The sequence below is a fragment of the Nicotiana tabacum genome, chromosome 24, assembly GCF_000715075.1.
Source record: "Nicotiana tabacum cultivar K326 chromosome 24, ASM71507v2, whole genome shotgun sequence".
In the NCBI taxonomy this organism is placed as follows: domain Eukaryota; kingdom Viridiplantae; phylum Streptophyta; class Magnoliopsida; order Solanales; family Solanaceae; genus Nicotiana; species Nicotiana tabacum.
In genome coordinates, this window is record NC_134103.1 from 85,065,029 (window position 1) to 85,086,513 (window position 21,485).

Sequence of the window (21,485 nt, forward strand, 5' to 3'; positions counted from 1 at the left end):
ATTTTTCAAGAATGAAAGTTTATATCAGTCAGCAGATTAATCAGATCTTTTAATTAATTACTTAATTAAAGTGTTCATGAATAATTATTCTCATATTTTAACCAGCAATACAATCTCTTTGAAATTAGATATTCTAATATCAAACATTAATAAATATCATATATTTAATTCTTTATTTTACTTTAAACCCCTTCTCTCACTGTCAGTCTTTCATTCCTTTTGTAGTATAAGCATCAAAATTCTCCGTCATCGTCTCCGATTCTACTAGCTCAACTATCTGTATATCAATTTTTTTTTTCCAGTTTTGCACTCATTTGGAATTTGTGGTAAGTTTTCAATCTCTCTTCATCACCCTGCAATTTGTGTTCTTTTTGGAAATAAGATCAGTTCGTACATTGTTGCTTTGTTTTCAAAACAAGTTTTAGTTGTTCAATTTACGTTCAAAATTGAGGCCAAAAAAAAAATGCTTGAAAGATAACTAACATAATGTTGCTTAATAATTGAATCATAACCACCTTTGGTTTCTCGAATTTAAGATAATTTTGTTGAAAGTGAGTTGATTTGTGTAAAGTCCAAAAATTTGTGAAATGCATATCAGACTATGATTTCAATTTTCAAATTTCAAACCACATTGATTCTGGATGGAACTATGTTACTGCACATATTTTTTTTCCTCAACATTTTGGTAGAAAGCTGGAATATTGGAAACATTTCTGCTGAATTTTTAAGATTATGAGAGAATATCTTGTTTCATTATCCAAAAGGTTAGAAACACTTAGAAAAAAATAAGTTAATGATATGCCCTTTATTGCCTGCACTATATTTTTTTTTTGGCGTTCTCATTTGATCAATTAGTATGGAATTTAGCCTTTTGTTGAATTTCTATCGAACTAATGCTGCATTTCTCTTCAGTATCAAGAACGCAGGTCTTGCCGCAAGTTCAGTAATTGGAAGCAGCTTTATTTATCATAGGCTAGTGATTTTACTGTTAGCTGAGGACATGCATCAGCTGAAGCAGGTAGAGCCTGTTTTGAAGAGGCCAAGAGGGTTATAGTTTCTAAAGATTTGGGATATGAAGGCCATGTTAAAGCAAATTATTATCATTCAAGTACAACGGTAAACTAGGGAACAGGATTTTGATTGTGCTCGAGTACAGGTTAAGACCTCTGATTACTCTCAGTCCTCATTGCTTTGATGAGAGATATTTCATTCTTGCAACATGCCTCAAAAATCATTCATCACCCTCTCTCTTATCCCCTTCATTCTGGCATATACACTCATCTGCGTCGACCCACCAATAGAGTCTGAGCCATTAATTTCTAGTAGCTCTGATTGCTACCAACATGACCAGAAGCAACAATCTGATAGCAGAAATTATATTGTTCGATTCTATCATTATAGGACAGCTGAAGATCATTGGCATTGTCTTCACGACCACTTGAAATTTAAGGGTTGGCAATGGATTGAGCGGAAAAATCCAGCTGCGAGATTTCTCACTGACTTTGGATTGGTGGCAATCGACGTATCAGTGAACGAACTCTTGCTAGAAAAGTTTAGGAAATTGGACCTTGTAAAAGACGTTTCATTGGATTTGAGCTATCAAAGGATAGTTCTTGAAGAGAAAAGTGAGAAGATTGGGGTTTTCACCAATGGGAAGAAGAGGCCAGGAAAGATTTTTACTGCTATGTCCTTCAGTGAAGGTCAAAACTACGGAGTGGCCAACACTAGTGAAATGAAGATTAACTGGAATAGACATCTATTAATGCAGGCAAGACCGCTGATATGTTTGTATTTTTTTTAATGTATGCATTTACTATAATTTACGTCGTTGGAACGAATGCAACTTTTCTTTTTGCAATCATGACATGTGATAGAGTCAACTTTATTGCATGGAATATGTTCTCAGGAAATTAATCTCATTCATTTTCCTTTTGTCTTTGTCCTTTTCCTATTTTTGTCTAATCAAGTGTTCGTTCTTCTATTAATTTGTCATGATGCTGAGACTCCGTAGTGAGAAAAATATGAGAAAGATTAGAGAATGGTTGAAGACTAAGTTCTTACAACTGATTCTTTTTATCGGCACACTTTACGGTGTATAGAGCTGTGATTTCCCGAAGTGGGATATCATAAGCATAACTATTTACCTATTTACACTTAACTATCTAACACTCCCTTTCTAGCGCTTGTTACATATGTAACTAATTCAGGGACTAGTGAAGAACTTGCGGATATATCTACAATCTAAGTGTTCGACTGCACGAGCCTTGTGCCAATATCTTCTGAGATTATCTTCTCTCTGACAAAGTTACAATTGATTTTATTTGTTTATTTCTTTCATGACATACTGAATTCAACACAATATGAAGAGAAACTTGATTATTACACAGAAGCTGCACCTTACTGATCAGTACAAATTTTAATCTTTGTGAGATAATCCATATATTTCGCAAGTTGTCACTGCGATGGCCCAATATTCTGCTTTTGCACTGGTTCTAGCGACCATTTTTTTTAAAAGTCTTTCTAGACACCAAATTACCTCTAAAGAGAACCACTTCTATATCCTTAGATAACTAAGAGGCTCACTTTAACTTGGTTGGAGCTTAACATTCAGATCTGAGAGTGTCAATTGGTCTATAATTTGTCATTCTTATTTCCTCAAGGTTATCGGGGCATACTTCCTTCTTGAAAAGCATGGACTGCATTCTTTGAGTGTCTGGGTCCCACGTTGCTGCTCTATTTTCCTTTTCATTTTTAGATTGAACATATTGCTGTTGTTCGCTGTATTTTTCTTGATAAACTTGTTGTCTGTCCTGTATGATTATTTTGCAGAAATCTCAAGTCACATCCCTCTTTGGGGCACATGAGCTTTGGTCAAAAGGGCATACTGGTGCTAAGGTCAAAATGGCAATTTTTGATACAGGTATCCGTGCAGATCACCCACATTTTCGTAATATCAAGGTATCTTGTCTTTTGTCGTTTAAAAATATATTTTCTGTAACAAAGAAATGCTTTAGTTGAATCCAATGACGTTTGAGGCTTGACATTTACATTTACATACGTGTCAATGCGGTACCATCTTTACCTCATTAGTAACAGACAGTCGGCTTGCTACCTGATTAAATTTCAGGAACGCACAACTTGGACCAATGAAGATACATTGAATGATAATGTAGGACACGGGACATTTGTAGCTGGTGTTATTGCTGGTCAGGATGAAGAATGCCTCGGTTTTGCTCCAGATGCGGAAATCTATGCTTTCCGTGTATTTACAGATGCACAGGTAATGGATTGTTTTGAATACGTATTCCAATTCCTTTTCTTTTGGGGTGTGATGGTGCTTTATTTTCTTAAACTGTTTAAGTAAGCTGAGACTTGAAGATCTGCAACAATCTGGCATCTTGGATTAGTGCCTCTAATTTATTGTACTGATGTTTTATACAAGTTTGCTGCTTGCTGAGTGCTAATGATGATTTCCATTAGGTCCTTTCATTGTTAATATCAGCAAGGCAAATTCTTGATGTGTTAAGATCCTTCCCTTCCCCCGCCCCCTCCAGTTTTGCTGCTAGTAGAGTGCGCCACATCTGCCTCATGAATATGGTGAACCTAATATAGCAAATTCTTGCAATCATAGTCTTTAATATAGACCCTTGTGGTCCGGCCCTTCCCCGGATCCTGCGGATAGCGGGAGCTTAGTGCACCGGGCTGCCCTTTTATAGTCTTTAATGAAAAGTTCATCTTCAATCCCAACAACCCTGATGGCACTGGAATGGAAGAAAGAGTACTTTAGATTGCCTAGTCTCCGTAAATGACAAGTTTTGCTTCTGCACCCTTTTTTTTTGATTGTTAAAGGTAATTTTATTGATAACCCAGCAGCAAGGAGATGCTGAAAAAGTACTAACAGCCTTTACAGTTGCAAATGTAAAGAACTCAAAAAAGTCTATCATGGCTTCTATGTCATTTGCACTAGCCATGTTACACCAAAAAAATAGAAGAGAGATGCATCTGTACTTTATACCTTTGTTGCGCGGACTTTCAAAATGCTGCCGCACCCGTCTCGGATCCTAAAAAAATACACTACTTTTGGAGGATCCGACACGCATCCGGCAATACTTTTGAAGAGTCTGAGCAACATAGCTTTATGCTACTTACAGATTCAGCTTTGCTTTCAAAAATTCTTGCATTCCTTTCTTTCCAGATTACCCACCAGCGAGCGCAGGGAATAGAGTTCCAAGTTTTTACTTTTGTCTTTCCATCCCTTTGATGCACCAGCAAGGCAGCACTGTAGCAATTCCATAGCTGTATTTGGTGCTATCCAGTTAACTCCTAAGATGCTGAAAAAGAGGTCCCAGATTTTCTTGGTGAATGAGCAGTGAATAAATAGGTGGTTAATACTTAATATCCTCATTCTGCCCTTCACAAAGTGGACATCTGCTACACATAGTGACCCCTCTTTTTGAAGATTTTCATGAGTTAAACATGCTCCATGAGCAACCAACCAGGTAAAGCACTCTACCTTCAAAGGTGCCTTATTCCTCCAAATGCACTTCCACGGCCAAAGAGGGATGCTGGCTGAGAGGTCTCTTTGAAGTTTATAGCACCCTTTCATGGTGAATTTCCCTTTCACATCACCCTTCCAAATAAGAGAATTAGATCTAGACGATACAGGCATTGTATTGTGAAGCTATAACAGTAACGAAGATACAGTGTCCACTTCCCAATCGTTTTGCTTCTGCAGCTTATTTTGAGCAAGCTCTAACTTATTGTCGTGTAGCTGTAAAGTCTTGGAAGATTATGAACCTTGATATGCACATTTATCTCATACCCTTTCCCGAGGCCAAGCACACTGATTGTAGTTAGTGGTGGGGTCCATATTACTTGCTAGGTTATTGCACATATAATATTTCTTCTGCCATCTTATTATTACTTTAATGATCAAAATGCAACTATTTTTCAGGGGATTGGGGAGGGAGGACATTGCTTACTTTTATGTTTTAGAAAAGCCAGGAACTTTTCTGCTAATTCTATGCAATCTATGTTTTATATTTCGTTTTTTAAGGAAGCACATAATATTACCCACAGGTTTGGGCTACTCCTAAACCCCACCAACCTGGTGGATCTTTTGATTAAAAAAAAACTATTACCCACTGTTGGCAAGGTATAAGCGGTTTGAAATGTTATATAACAACTGTATGCGCTGTTTTAGATATTATAACAAGTAACAGTGTTTCTGATAATAAATTGGAAAACAAAATTACTTACATAAGGGAGGCATTAAATACTATTTTCCTTTCATGGAGATTTGAGGCAAAGACCTTATTGATCTTGGACCTCAGTTGTTCCACTTAAGCTACCTATCATTGTTTCTACACAATCTATTGATTTCAGTAGATACAGATCATATCTGCAATTAAGGACAATCAAGATGATATGGAGTACTTGCCCCCGGGCTTTGGTCTAGTGGTAAGAGAGCAGCAAGTGATGCGTGGTTAGACGCATCATGGGTTCGAACCCTTGATGTGGGGGTTTGAAAGAGAGTCTATTCACACAAAAAAGATCAATCTTGTAGCACCCAAGGGTGGAGGGGTAGTGTTCAATGAAGTGGGCTAAAATCTTGGAGACTAGGGTTCAAATCCCAGCCCGGAAAAAAATGCTAGGTGATATCTACCCATGGAGTTACCCGGTACCTGTGCTAGTGGGAGGTTGCAGGTACCCGGTGGAATAGTCGAGATGTGGCAAGTTTGGCCTTGACACCATTATTATAAAATAACAATAAAAAGGTTAGAAAATAAAAAGATCAATCTTGTAATGATCAATTTAGCATTATGAGAAATGTCTCTTCAGTTTATCGCAGGTCTCTTACACGTCGTGGTTTCTCGATGCATTTAATTACGCAATTGCAACCAATATGGATGTTCTGAATTTGAGCATCGGTGGACCTGATTATTTGGATCTCCCTTTTGTGGAAAAGGTGAGGTAACTGATCTATTAGTTTATTTTTATTATTTCTATGTGGTATGATATTGGATTGCATTTTGTCTACAGCTTAGGCATTGAAATAATCTTGCTGTTGTTCCATGACTCCACATAATTATTGTCTAAGTTTCGGTATAATTTATGGTCTTGGAAGTATTAAAACTTTGATTTTAATTGGCAGCTTGTTAATCTTATATTTCTTTATGTAGTACAAGGATTTTAATTACCTTTGGTGAGCTTATTGGGGCATTTGTTTCATGAGATCTATTAATTTTGCAAGCTGAACTATGTCATGGAGTCTTAAACACAAGGGTTGTATATTATATGTAGTACTCATTTTTGTAGAAAAATTCTGAGTTGTTTAAGCCTGTCATTTCACTGAAATTAGCATTCCTTTCAGCAGGACCTGAAACAACATTAGCAGAACTTTTCACCTTTCTATTGATGAGATGTACAACAACAACAATAGTTACGCCTTAGTTCCAAGCTAGTTGGGTTGGCTAATGAATCCTCATCATCCATTCTGCTCCATTTGGTGTCATTTAATATGCAATAGTTTGTATATGTATAAATCTAGAGGTTCTTTTGTACTGACATACAAATTTCTAGAGAGTCTATAAAAGTTCCTAGAGTCACTGGACCTAAGTAAGCGCACTACCATGACTACACTTTGATTAATAGTCGATCTTTTGAGTCTGCATGAATTTTACGAGATTAAAGGTCTTCTGAGACAGCTTACTTCCTTGTGATTCTAGGTATGCATCTCTTTTGGCGCCTTCAATCATCATGGTTTCACACCTAAAGACCAATTTCTTTGGAGGTTTAGTTAGGACATAATAAGATCATCTCAACTACATTTTCTTATTTTATCCTCTATGTTCTGTCAAATGTAATCATTGCTGGTTTTCTGAAAACTTGTATGACCATACATCCATCTTGCATATGCATTTCGGTGAGGCTCATCTTTCTAGTATAAAGCCAAACATTGTACTCCGCCATAATATTTCTAGTCTTGTAACCATTGTCTTAACTTGTCATTCACTCTGATAGGTATCCTCTTATTGCAGAAACCTCCATAGCACTTCTCCATTTCAACCATTCTATTTAAATTTGATGTGATAAATCTTCATGGATCATACTATTTTCATGGAAAATTGAGCTTAGATATTTGAATTTTATGCATTTAGGTGGAAATCTTATCTAATCTCACCTCAATATAAAGCAACTGAATATATAAGTCTCTCTTCATAGTTGCTTTATATTTATGGACGTAATTAATATTTTTGCTAGGTTTGGGAGCTTACTGCAAACAATATTATCATGGTTTCCGCTATTGGAAATGATGGACCACTTTATGGTACTCTTAACAATCCAGCAGATCAAAGTGATGTTATTGGTGTTGGTGCCATTGATCAAACCAATCATATAGCGTCATTTTCTTCACGTGGAATGAGTACCTGGGAGATTCCTCATGGGTATCATGCCTTTCTCCTTTCTTTGCTATGTATTATTCTTTTCACTGGAGTATAGTCGTTATACAGACTAGTCCTTTATTTTTCTGCCCTCTCCTTCCCTGTATTAAAGTTGTGTTCTGTATATGACCACATAGGAAGTCAATGAGTGTGTGGATGTACCAGCTTCATTAAAAAAAGATGCCTTTAAAAATCAGCTCTTCTGAAACAAACGAGCATTTTATGAGCTTTGTTTTATCCATGGTTTTGATGTTTCGAGTAAAATTCTGCTGAGCGGAAAATGATGGGTGAAAATGGCAAAATCTTTGTGGATGAACAGGAGTATGGCATCTGTTGAATGCGTCTTGTTTTTATGCACTCAGCTTCTAAGGAAAAAATAAAAGGAATAGAGATGAACTGTAAACATTAAAAAATAGAAAAAATTCACAATTAAGTTCTTTGCTTCATTTTCTTTTTCTATTTTTGATATTTTAGGTTCTTGCTTTTCTAATGACAGTTCAATAATTACACTTGTCTATCAAACCATAGATTCTTAACAATACTGTGCCCTGACAGTTATGGTCGTGTAAAGCCAGACATTGTTGCATATGGACGTGAGATCATGGGATCCAAAATCACCACAGGTTGTAAAAGATTATCTGGCACAAGTGTGGCGAGTCCTGTTGTTGCTGGCATAGTATGTCTCCTTGTTAGTATCATACCTGAGAGCAAGCGAAAGGACATTCTAAATCCAGCTAGTGTCAAACAAGTGCTGGTTGAGGGGGCCGCTAAGCTTTCTGGTCCCAACTTATATGAGCAGGGTGCTGGCAGGGTTAATTTGTAAGTTTTGTATTTATTCCTGCTGTTCAAACATATTCACTGCATAGTTATATTTTGTCAACCTTCAACGTGAATGACAGGTTGGAGTCCTATAAAATTTTGAAGAGCTATAAACCTCGAGCAAGCATCTTTCCCAGTGTTCTTGATTACACTGATGGCCCTTACTCTTGGCCATTTTGCCGTCAACCACTTTATGCGGGTGCAATGCCAGTTATCTTTAATGCCACTATTTTAAATGGAATGGGTGTAATTGGTTACGTCGAGAGCCCACCTACCTGGCATCCTTCCAATGATGAAGGTAACCTTCTTAACATCCGTTTTACTTATTCAGATGTCATTTGGCCTTGGAGTGGTTATCTATCACTACACATGCAAATCAAAGAAGAAGGAGCTCAGTTTTTAGGAGAAATTGAAGGCAACATAACTGTCAAAATCTACAGCCCACCAGCTGTAGGAGAAAAGAGTCGTCGAATTAGTACCTGTGTCCTGCACTTGAAACTGCAAGTAATTCCTACTCCGCAAAGATCTGCACGAATATTATGGGATCAATTTCACAGCATCAAGTATCCGCCTGGTTATATTCCGATAGACTCCTTGGATATTAGGAATGACATGCTCGACTGGCATGGAGATCACCTGCATACAAATTTTCATTCACTGTTTGACATGCTAAGGGATACTGGATACTATATTGAAACTCTTGGCTCCCCTCTCACATGTTTTGATGCGAACCAGTATGGAACGCTTCTCCTGGTGGATCTCGAGGATGAGTACTTCCCTGAAGAGATCAAGAAGTTAAGAGATGATGTCATTACTTCAGGTCTTGGTCTAGCTGTATTTGCTGACTGGTATAATGTGAATGCAATGGTAAAGATGAGGTTCTTTGATGGTAATACCCATAGCTGGTGGACACCAGTAACTGGAGGTGCCAATGTTCCTGCCCTGAATGATCTTTTGGCTACCTTTGGGATTGCATTTGGTGGTAAAATTCTAAATGGTGATTTTGTCCTCTCCAATAAACAAAATCAGTATGCATCTGGGGCTGATATTTTGAAGTTCCCAAGCAGTGGATACTTGCACCGCTTCCCCTTCCTGGATAGATCAGAGAGCAGGGCCACTCAGAGCATGACTAAGGTGAGCTAAGAAGACTGTTCATAATAAGTTTTTCCTAACCTATCCCTCACCTTTAGGTTCATAGAAGCCACAAGATTCTTTAGTAAGAGTTAGATGACACTGTCAAAACTTCTCTAGATGACACTGTCAAAACTTCTCTCTTTTAGCTTATCCCTGAACTGATATTGAGTATCTCTTTGAGGCTGTAGTGTTTTAGGGTACTCTAATCCAATGCTGAAGCACTTTGAAGTGAGTTAGCTTTCCGTAAGCGTGTGTATGTAATTTTCTATTGTCTTTTTTTTTTTTTTTTTCCATTTTAAACCAGATTAAACACAATGTGTTACAGTTAGTCCAACCACCTTCCGCTACTGTCTGCCTCTCCAAGTTGTGTTCTAGAAGTCGACTTTATTTCATAAAGCTTTGATAATTGTACTGCTATTTTGGTGGGTAACTGAAGGGAAGTATGCTTTTCGTTATGACATAGAATTGTACTTCAATCTTCAATATCTTAAACAAATAATTGTCTGTTGTTACTTGCTTTAAATTGCACAAAAGGACACTGGGAAAAATATACATTATCCAATGAAGATTATGCCAATAATATTAGCATTCCTATCAATTTTCTAGGCAGTAGTTGAGCTGCCTATCTAACTCAATATATTTTATGAATGCAGATAGTTTCACCTATTCTTGGTCTTTTGGAGGTTGATGGGGGCCGAGTTGCAGTATATGGGGACTCAAACTGTTTGGACGGCAGCCATATGGTTACCGATTGTTATTGGCTTCTGAAGAAAATATTAGATTTTACTAGCAGAAATAAAAAAGATCCTGTATTTTTCTCAGATTCAGTTAGACAAAATACACCATTATATGTTGATAAGAACAAGCTACCATCGCGTAGAACAGATGTGAATTTTTCTATGTATTCTAGTGTTGTCGGAAAGGAATTGATCTGCGGGCGTGACTCAAGATTTGAAATATGGGAAACTAAGGGTTACAATTTACAGGCCAAGGGAAAGAACCGCAGATTGCCCGCCTATCCTGTCAATGACTTGGGTGGAGGTCTAAATTCTACTGTTGAAACACCGGTTTGGTTAATATCTAATTCAGCTCAGAAGAATGGTGACTCTCTTGAGAACAAGTACTGGAGTTCATTCTACAAAGATGATGTAAGAACTTTTAGTAGTCACTAGTCATTTGTTTATGAAACCTTTTTTAAACAGATATAATAGCTAGTTTCATTTTTCCTCAATTGCAGATTGACGTTCCTCTTCTGGTTGCTAGTCACTGGTTTGTGCCGGCAATTGTTGCCATAATTGGTAAGTGCAACATTGTACTATTTGATGATTCACATAGTTCTGTTAATTATTCTTATGAACTTTTGCAAATACTATTAGGTCTATTGCTCTTATTCTGGCGCATGCAAAAGCGTGGCAGGAGGAGGAGAAGATCGAGCTCAGGTCTATTGTACGCAGCCTTACAATAGACCACAAGGTCCAGGGAAGGGCCGGACCACAAGGTCTATTGTACGCAGCCTTACCTTGCATTTCTGCTAGAGGCTGTTTCCACGGCTTGAACCCGTGATCTCCTAGTCACATGACAACAACTTTATAAGTTACGCCAAGGCTTCCATTTGTCGGTCATTTTACTAATTTATAGCCCTAATTTGACATGTATTCTACCTTTTAGCATTACTGTGCCTCCTCGTATCGATGCAAGTTGGTGCTTATCCATGTTCAAGAGTTTCTTAGCTGCTAATGGCGGTGACATTCACTTCACCACCATCAAAAGCAATGTCCGCCATGTAGTCCGCTAGTGCATTCCCTCCCCTCAAAGTGTGCTTGAAATAAAAGGTACCTTGTCGCATTAATCTCTGGATATCTTCTACTATATTGGCAATAGACCATGAGCAAGACCGCAAACCATCAATAATATCATCATTGGGAACATTCAAAGTGAAAGTTGAAAGACTAAAATGCCCCGATAAAGCTGAATGATATTTTTGCCCCTCAATCAAAAACCAATCCAATAACATTTTCGTACAAAGATGTAAGTGTACACTCAAATAATGATATCGAAATAAATTAGAAAAGTATTTCTCTTTATTAATACAAAACTGACGAATTTGAAATGTTTTGACGTATTCAATACAAATTATAGGCCAGATTCATTTACAGAATGAAAAATCTGTTTGAACAGTAACACTCTTCATTGCTATTTAATGATATAATAAAATTATAAGTATCTCAACAACGTGAAAGGTAAGAAATAGATAATTAATGGAGTTATAAGGTGTATATCATCTTTCATCATTGTGACAAATTTTTATTCGTCAGCTTCCTTCAGTTTTCATTTTTTTTGTTGCACAATTAAAAAAAAAAGAAAAACGTCTATCGTTTGAACGAACTCTTGAACCAAAGCAATTCACTATAGAAGAGAGGTCGATGAGATAAATAAAAGCTCGAAATTTCTTACTGCGTAGAGGTACAGCAGTGGATGAATTATTCCATTTCAAGGTGGGACATTTCTTTTTATATAATACTCCTATTGAATTATATTTTCCTTTTTTTTTTATAGCTAAATTTGCTGAATTTCATTTCTATCGTTGCCATATTTGTTATTGGTTGTTTCGTTAGGACCTAAATTTTTTGCAACTATATGCTTGGACAGTGGATAACAAAGATTGAAGACGCCAAATTCTCCTTTCCTGTCTATCATTCAATAGCGTTGAGCAACAGCCATCATCTTGAGTCGTGATTTCCATATCGTTTTTTAATCATTTTAACCAGTTCCCCTTTTCCTCTAAAAAATGTCAGTCCTTTATTTAGAAAATGAAAAAGAAATACAAGAGAAAAAAAATATTGATTTATTTTTATCTTTCTTGGAGTATCTAAAAAGTAGTGACAATTCTAAGAAACAGTCGGTTAAAGTTTTTTTTAATGAGGAATGGCTGCCATAAAAGATTTTAAAATGGAAATATAATCAAAAAGATGATCACCAAGTAGGTGGTAGCGTGACAAAAGAAAGAATATTCGTATTCTGCAGTACCATATGTACGTTTAGATTGATTTTTAGGTAATACTAAAATCTTATTAATTCATTCTAATAAATGATATTCTTTTCCATGAATTAATTATAATCTTTTATGTAATTTATATATCAAAGTAGTAATAATGACGGATGGATGTCGTACTTGCAGTGGCGGACGCACGTGGTGGCAATCCCGCTTCATCAAAAAATAATACTGTGTATATGTATAAATAGAATTAAAGCTGCGTAATTTTTGTATAAATATTTTGTTTGAACTCACTTGACAACTACTATTTTACGACTAAAGTTATGAACTTCTAAGATTGAACTCGCTTACACAAAATCCTGGGTCCACCACTGACTTGCAGAGTTGCGGTTTCCATGAATTAGAAATACCATATATGTTATAACTATTTCATATTCAATTTTGTAAATATTATTGAGTATTTTATTTCGTAATGATATGATACTGAAAGAAAGCAAAATATTGTTTTCTGATATGAAGCTACCTTTGTCTAACATAATAGATTGACATCTTCACTATAATTCTTTCTTCTTGTCTTTGCACTAATTTATGGTGAGCAGTGAGCTTAAGTTTGGCACTATGGGACAGTGGCGGATCCAGAATTTTATACAAGCGGATTCAAAAAAAATAATACAACGATAGACATTAGTATAAGCGGTGTTGTATGACAAGCATATAAGGTTTGATCACTTTTTTTTTCTCAAAAAAAATCTCAAAATAAAGTCATTTTAAAGTCGTGCTCTATAGTTTTAACAAAGTTAAAAATATTTTTAAAAAAATACAAAAGTTATATGTTTCTATTTTTAGCAATTTATCTATTTAATTTAACAAATTTTACTTCAAGAAATTCAGTTTAAAAAAAGTACTAGCCCTAAGATATTAATATAAAATCAAGATGTTTTCTTGTTATTATGTTAGAAGTAATTAATTCTAAACAAAAGAGAATAACATTTTTTAATAAATACTAAAATAATTCCAATAATTTGCGAAAAGGAGTTATATATCAAATCCGAAATTTTAGTATCATTAAAATTTGAATCAAAATTCATGTTGTAGATAGGTTTAATTTTTTTAAAGCAAACTAAACTATAGAATAATTATTGTTGATTTTAAAATAAAGTAAAATAGAAAATAAAATAAACTATAGAAGGGACAAAGTGTCTTTGCCTTATGGTAGTACGTGAACGCCGAAATGGATTCGAACTCAGTATCATCTATACATTTTGAACCCGCTAGACCAACTTGACAGACAACGCAATTGTGACAAGTGGGTTCAAGTTATCATTTATATAAAAAATAAATTTGTTATAAATATAATTTATCTGTATATACAGTACAATTTTTCAACGAAGCGGATTCAACTGAACCCCCTTGACCCTTCTTGGGTCCGCCCCTGCTATGGGATATGCAGACCCTGCACTATGGACAGAGAGATTGAAATCATATTTCATGTATCGATTTTCTCTTCGTTGTTGTTCTCAGTAATTATATTGTTGTCGTCTCAATTTTTGAATTATTCGTTATTTCTTCTATATTCAAACGTGGGAGCAAGTTGATTCGTACAAATTAAATGATAAATAGCTAGACAAGTAATTGGATAAATTAAGGTTACTTAGGTGATCTTGGTTGATATGCCAAATTGCCAATATGCATTTAGTAGGTAAATAGTTTATTGCTTATCCATACTTCCATTAATATTTACCACCCACTGGATAATTTTGTTGAACAATTTTTTCTTCTTTATTCAGTTAGTTAAATAGGATCAATATTATCATTTTCAAAAATTTGCATTTTTTTTATTTTTTATTCTAAACTGAAACAAATTTGTTGATATTATTTATGTACGTTTTAAATTTTTATTTTAATTAATAAGGCATACACGCGCAAAGCGTGTGTCCATAAATTAGTTTTTTTAATAACAACGAGTCCGTCTCTAACCTCCCCTATTCTAACTTCTTTGTAACATCTATTTTATTTTACTAGTTTTAGTGTATGTGCGTTGCACATGTGCATCACGTTAATCAATATAAAATGAATATACAAATTATTTAAAAATAGCAACGGAGATAAAACTAAACGCAATTTATGTTTAAATGGTGAAAATAATTATTAGTACATTGATACAATATATAGTTGAATTCAATATTTTTTGAATGAATTTTGTGTAATTAGTTCTATATTATTTATAGTTATAAATATTTATTAAATAAGATATAAATTTGCTATGTTGTTGTATCTCATCTAGCATCTCTTTGTAAACTGTACTTTCATAATATCATTATACAAAAAAAAAAAAAACAGTTCTTCATTCAAAGTTAATCAAAATTATAGACAAGCCAAATGAACCTCTTCTTGTATAAAAAAGTTGTCTGGATTCTTATTGATTTAAGTCTAAATTCCCTTCTTTGCACGTTCACCCAATATCAAATAAAAGTTAATACTAAAACTCATTCCAAATGCACTCTGCTAATAACAATTTTGAAATTTCAAGAGTTCACAATGTTGAGGTCAATTTTCCAAAATTATCGTGGGAAAAATGACAAATTTATAGTTATTTCAAGAGATCCAAATACATTAGTTTATCTTAAGTTTAATAAGAGACGGACAAAGTTTTCTTATCCATGTGAGATTATGGTGTTGGAACTGCTAGGAAAAATATATATATTTCATATAGCTGCAATTTTAGAACTTTCGAAGGCCTATATTGTAGGCAAAATACTCAACTTTCACGTTAGCTTTATTTTACACGATCTAAATGAGGTAAGAATTTGTATACGTGAAATCTTTTAGTGAAATAAAACTTCGATTTTTAAAGTCCTAAATATAAGAATTTTATATATAATTCAAATAAGGAAAAATTTAATAACCAAAATTTTAGTTAAGTTTGAAGTCTTAAATATTAGAAAAATAATTTAATTATAATTTTGTCCTAAGTAAACTTTATTTTTCAAGAGTAAAACATGCGCTTTTAATATAGTATATAGAAAGATTTATGATTAATAGAAAAAATAATATATCTAGACTAATTTGCCATCCCTACGATTATGCTCTTTTGATTTATTAATATTTTATCAATATCTCCAATAAGTAAAATCCTACAAAAACAGAAACAAAATGCGCCAATACTCTTCAGTCTTCTGCAGCAACGGTTCTCTTCTCCTATTCCTCTTCAACCTTCAATCTTCTGGTCATTTTTTCTGCAAAAAAAAACAATGTTCATTTTTCTCTGAATTTGCCTTGAAGTTGGCATATATATGCCTAGCACAATATCTTCCACTCACAGATGGTCAATCTCTTCATTTTCACCCCAATCAAGTCTGGCCTAGTTTCTCATGTATAACTTTGTGAATATATTTCCCTGTGATGACCCAAAATATCATCTTTAAATTTAATAATTAATTATATGTTCTAAGACCTTGAAAAGTACTATTTATCATTCCTCGACTTACGTGCACAATCCGTAAAGATTTCTGAAAAGTTTTTATGTGAAAAAAGGATTAAAATATGAATTAGAGCTTTAAAACTTAATTGAGCTGATTTTGGTCAATATTTTGAGTAAACGGACTCGGATCAATATTTTGACAGTTTCGGTAGGTCCGTATCGTGATTTGGGACTCAGGCGTATGCCCGGAATCAAATTCCGAGGTCCCTAACCCGAGATATGGAATTTTGATGAAAAAAATAAAAGTTTAAGTTCAAATAGTGACCGGATGTCTAATTATGTGCAAACGATTCCGGAATAGAATTTTGATAATTCCAACAGCTCCGTATATTGATTTTGGACTTAAGAGCATGATCGGAATTTTATTTGGAAGTCCGTAGTGAAATTAGGCTTGAAATGACTAAAATAGGAATTTAAAGTTTGGAAGTTTGACCGGGGAGTTGACTTTTTGATATCGGGGTCGGAATCCAGTTCTGAAAATTTTTATAGCTCCGTTATATTATTTATGACTTGTGTGTAAAATTTGAGGTCAATCGGAGTTAATTTGATAGGTTTCGACATCAAGTGTAGAAGTTAGAAATTTTAAGTTTCATGAAGCTTGAATGGGAGCATAATTCGTGGTTTTAACGTCGTTTTATGTGATTCGAGTTTTCAAATAAGTTCATATGATATTTTAGGACTTTTTGGTATATTTGGTTGAGGTCCCGAGGGCCTCGGGTGAGTTTCGGATGGTTAACGGATCAAAAGTTGGACTTAAAACAGCTGCTGCAATTTTTCCTTTCTGTTGGAAATTCTGGTCCAAAATCGAGGCCCAAAAATCGATCTTCCAAAAATCGAGGCTGAGGATCGAGGCCGAGAATCGAGGGCTGCCTGGGAAGAATTATATAAGAGGGTATTCGTCCCATTCGCCATTTTCAACAAATTGGAGCTTGAGCAGAGGCGATTTTTGATAGATTTTCAAGAAAAAGACATTGGGGTAAGTGATTCTAACTTGGATTTGGTCTATAAACATAAATATATCATTGTTCTCATCATTTAATTAGTGTTTTGAGATGAAAATTTGGGAAATTTTTAGAAATCTTATACAAACGAATTTTTGAGATTTCGGTATCGATTCGGAATCGAATGTGAGTGAAACCGGTATGGTTGGACTCGTAATTTAATGGGTTATCGGATTTCGTAACTTTCACCGGATTCCGAGACTTGGGCCCCACAGACGAATTTTTAATTAATTTCGGGATTTTTATTTAAAATGTAGTATTTTCTTATAGAATTGATTCGTATACTTTTTAGTGATTGTATCGAATTATTTTGGCTAGATTCGAGCCAGACAGAGTTGAATAATCATGGAAAAGGCCTTCTAATGGATTAAATTGGAGTAAGACGAGGTAAGTCTCTTGTCTAATCTTGTGAAGGGGACTCGGGCGTATGCCCGGAATCAAATTTCGAGGTCTCTAGCCCAATATATGGAATTTTGATAAAAAATTAAAAGTTTAAATTCAAATAGTGACCGGATGTCTAATTATGTGCAAACGACCCCAGAATAGAATTTTGATGATTCCAAAAGCTCCGTATGTTAATTTTGGACTTAGGAGCGTGATCGAAATTTTATTTGGAAGTCCGTAGTGAAATTAGGCTTGAAATGACTAAAATAGGAATTTTAAAGTTTGAAAGTTTGACCGGGGAGTTGACTTTTTGATATCGGGGTCGGAATCCAGTTCTGAAAATTTTCATAGCTCCGTTATGTCATTTATGACTTGTGTGTAAAATTTGAGGTCAATCGGAGTTGATTTGATAGGTTTCGACATCAAGTGTAGAAGTTAGAAGTTTTAAGTTTCATGAAGCTTGAATGGGAGCATAATTCGTGGTTTTAACGTCATTTTATGTGATTCGAGTTTTCAAATAAGTTCGTATGATGTTTTAGGACTTTTTGGTACATTTGGTTGAGGTCCCGAGGGCCTCGGGTGAGTTTCGGATGGTTAACGGATCAAAAGTTGGACTTAAAACAGCTTCTGCAATTTTTCCTTTCTGTTGGAAATTCGGGCCCAAAATCGAGCCCCAAAAATCGATCTCCCAAAAATCAAGGCTGAGGATCGAGGCCGAGGATCGAGGCCGAGAATCGAGGGCTGCCTGAGCAGAATTATATAAGAGGGCATTCGTCCCATTCGCCATTTTTAACAAATTACATCTTGAGGAGAGACGATTTTTGATAGATTTTCAAGGAAAAAATATTGGGGTAAGTGATTCTAACTTGGATTTGGTCTATAAACATAATCATTTAATTAGTGTTTTGAGATGGAAATTTGAGAAATTTTTTGATCTCTTATACAAACGAATTTTTGAGATTTCGGTATCGATTCACAGTCGGATTTGAATGAAACTGGTATGGTTGAACTCGTAATTTAATGAGTTGTTGGATTTCGTAACTTTCGTCGAATTTTCGAGACTTGGGCCCCACAGACGAATTTTTAATTAATTTCGGAATTTTTATTAAAAATGTAGTATTTTCTTATAGAATTGATTCGTATAATTTTTAGTGATTGTATCGAATTATTTTGGCTAGATTTGATTCAGACAGAGTTGGATAATCGTGGAAAAGGCCTTCTAGTGGATTAAATTGGAGCAAGACGAGGTAAGTCTCTTGTCTAATCTTGTGAGGGGAAAATTACCTCATAGGTGATTAAAATTAAATAATTATTGCTAATTGTGGGGACTACGTACGCACGAGGTGACGAGAGTCCGTGCGTAGTTATTATTAATGCTAAAGTTCGGGTAGTTTAGGACTCAAAGCATGAATTAATTGTGTAAATTATATTTTTTGTTTAATTAATAATATTTGACATATATATTGTGAATTGTAAGATAAAAATATTAGAGTATGGAAATCTCATATACTTGATTTTTTTGTTCTGTTTAAATTTATTTAATTGTTAAGAGAAATTGTTCTTCCTCCTGAATTTATCTTATTACAAATATACTCTCATTCCGGAGGTACATAAGAAAATGTCCTCCTTTCTTGTGGAGCGGGCTGAACGCCTCGGCAGGATAGATGCATCTATGGATCGTGCTGCACGTCCCTCGGTAGTGTACACAATATTTTGGATCGGGCCGAACGACCTCGGCAGAAATTGTGCTTAATAATAATAATAATAATTATACGATACTTTGATGGTTTATTGCAGCTTGTAAAGCTATTTGATAATTTGGAAATTCATTGAAATTGAATTGCAGCTTGTAAAGCTATTTGATATATTGGAATTTTATTGAAATTGAAGGATTTAATATATATATACGGAGAATTATATTGAAGGATTTAATATATATATATACGGAGAATTGTTGTATTTTGAAGGAATTTAATTATTTCTGCTGGTTAAATAAATTATTGTTATATTCTGGGAATCATGTTGATTTAAATATTCTAGTCTTATTTCAATTATTATTATTGACCCATAGTGAGTGTCAAAGTTGGCCATCTCGTCTCTACCATTTCTAGATTAGGCTTGATACTTACTGGGTACACGTTGTTTACGTACTCATACTACACTTGCCGTACTTTTTGTGCAGGATCTGAGACAGTAACTAGTGGAGGATCTATCATCACATATCTACGTCATCCCGAGGCGTAGTGGTGAGCTGCCTTTCTGAGCCGTTCTGCAGCTACCAGTATCTCTTCTTATATTTACATTCTGTCTATTTCATTTCAGACAGTATTCAGAGTTTTGTATAATCTATTAGATGCTCATGCACTTGTGACACCAGGTCTTGGCACACACATTGGTAGAATTTGATATTTTATTATTTTCTTGGATTACAAGTTTAACCAATGTACGTTTGATTTATCAATTGGCTTGCCTAGCTGTAGTGTTGGGTGCCACCACGACCTATAGGTGAAATTGAGTCGTGACAACATGGTATCAGAGCACTTGGTTCACGTAGGTCTTACAAGTTATGAGCAGACCTAATAGAGTCTTGCGGATCGGTACGGAGACGTCTGTACTTATCTTTGAGAGGCTATATGGTGTTAGGAAACTACCTTTCTTCATATTCCATCGTGCAATTGATGTAGTTTTAAATATCCTTCTCTTATTCTCTCACAGATGGTGAGAACACGCTCTAATGAGATTCTAGACCAGGGAAGAGCTACTCTCCCAGTTGCTAGAGGCCGAGGGAGGGCTCCAGGCCGTGGTAAAGGGCGAGGACGTCCCAGGACTATTCCAGTTATGCCTCCAGTGGGTCCAGCAGAGAATTCAATTATTGAGGAGCAGGGTGAGGTGCCTGTGGAAGAACTAGCTCCGATGGATTTCACATCTGCACCAGGATTTCAGGACGTCATGGGTCGTATGCTGTGGTTCATGGACAATATAACTCAGGCCGATTTATTTCCGGCAGACCCAGCCATATCTCAGGCAGGTGGGGGAGCACAAACCCCAATCGCACAGGCTCATGGTTAGGCAGCTGCTGTATATCAGACCCAGGGTCCACTACCCGTGGGTGGAGCCCAGCCAGTGGCAACAGCTACACCTGAGCCCAGGCCAGCTGTAGCCTCGATCCTCAGAAATTATTGGATCGATGGACTAGACTACATCCTCCTGTCTTTGGGGGTGAGCGACATGAGGATCCACAGGACTTCATTGATCGTTGCAGGGACAGACTGCACAACATGAGGATATTGGAGTCTCATGGGGTAGACTTTGCTACTTTTCAGCTAGAGGGCAGAGCCCGTAGATGGTGGCAGTTTTATGTCCTTGGCAGACCAGCAGATTCCCCTCCCATAACTTGGGACAGGTTCACCCGTATCTTCCTAGATAGGTATATTCCACCCTCCCAGAGGGAAGAGTTGAGGTTTTAGTTTGAGCAGCTCCAGCAGGGTTAGATGTCAGTGACCGATTGTGAGGCGAGGTTTTCTGAGTTATCTCGCCATGCACTTATGATACTCCCTACTGAGGCGGAGAGAGTGCAGAGGTTTGTTACGGGTTTACATACTGGCATTCAGGCTACTATGGCTCGAGAGGTTGAGATGTGTACTTCTTATGAGCTAGTTGTGGAGATAGCCCGGAGGATTGAGGGTGTACGTCAGCGTAGCCGAGAGCAGGTTAATAGAGATAAGTGGTTTAGGTATTTTGGAGAGTTCAGAGGTGCTCCGTCTGGGGGCAGAGGTCAGTTCGTGAGAGGGCAGTCCAGCGGGCCCCCATATCCAGCACCCCCGCCTCCTCGGGGTGCTCTAGTACGACCTTATTTCAGTGCTATACCAGAGAGTTCTTATCGCCCACCAGCTATCCAGGGTTCTTCCCGTGGGTATTCAGGTCCCCAGGGCCAGACACTTAGTCAGCAGCCCATTGCATCGAAGAGTTGTTACGAGTGCGGGGATCCCAATCACATGCGGAGGTTTTGCCCCAGGCTTCGGGGTAGACCAGTACAGCAGGGTCAACAGCCTATGCTTACCGGACCAGTTGCTCCACCAGTAGTCCGACCACCGAGAGGCGGAGGACAGGTGGGTAGGGGCTGTCCTAGAGGTGGAGGTCAACCAGGCGGAGGCCAGCCAGTTGGCACTCCAGCTCGGTTCTATACTTTTTCGGCTAGACCAGATGCAGAGGCCTCAGATGCCGTG

At 36.3% G+C, this 21,485-nt stretch overlaps 1 protein-coding gene across 1 annotated transcript; it reads left to right on the plus strand.

The window, feature by feature from the left end:
- The first annotated feature begins 189 nt into the window (after nt 1-189).
- On the plus strand, nt 190-11,248 carry LOC107799117 (subtilisin-like protease SBT6.1). The gene is made up of 11 exons (XM_016622194.2): nt 190-326; nt 913-1,768; nt 2,830-2,958; nt 3,128-3,280; nt 5,852-5,968; nt 7,264-7,448; nt 8,001-8,264; nt 8,345-9,398; nt 10,052-10,546; nt 10,636-10,696; nt 10,775-11,248. The coding sequence occupies exons 2-11, from the start codon at nt 1,220-1,222 to the stop codon at nt 10,861-10,863; spliced, it is 3,096 nt and encodes a 1,031-aa protein (XP_016477680.2). The 5' UTR covers nt 190-326; nt 913-1,219; the 3' UTR covers nt 10,864-11,248.
- The last annotated feature ends 10,237 nt before the right edge of the window (nt 11,249-21,485 follow it).

What these genes read in the sequence shown, in the direction of transcription:
- LOC107799117 (XM_016622194.2), top strand. Translation starts at nt 1,220, where the DNA reads ATGCCTCAAAAATCATTCATCACCCTCTCTCTTATCCCCTTCATTCTG. An exon ending in ATCTCCCTTTTGTGGAAAAG is followed by an intron (nt 5,969 to 7,263) that starts GTGAGGTAACTG and finishes TATTTTTGCTAG; the next exon opens with GTTTGGGAGCTTACTGCAAA. An exon ending in ACCTGGGAGATTCCTCATGG is followed by an intron (nt 7,449 to 8,000) that starts GTATCATGCCTT and finishes GTGCCCTGACAG; the next exon opens with TTATGGTCGTGTAAAGCCAG.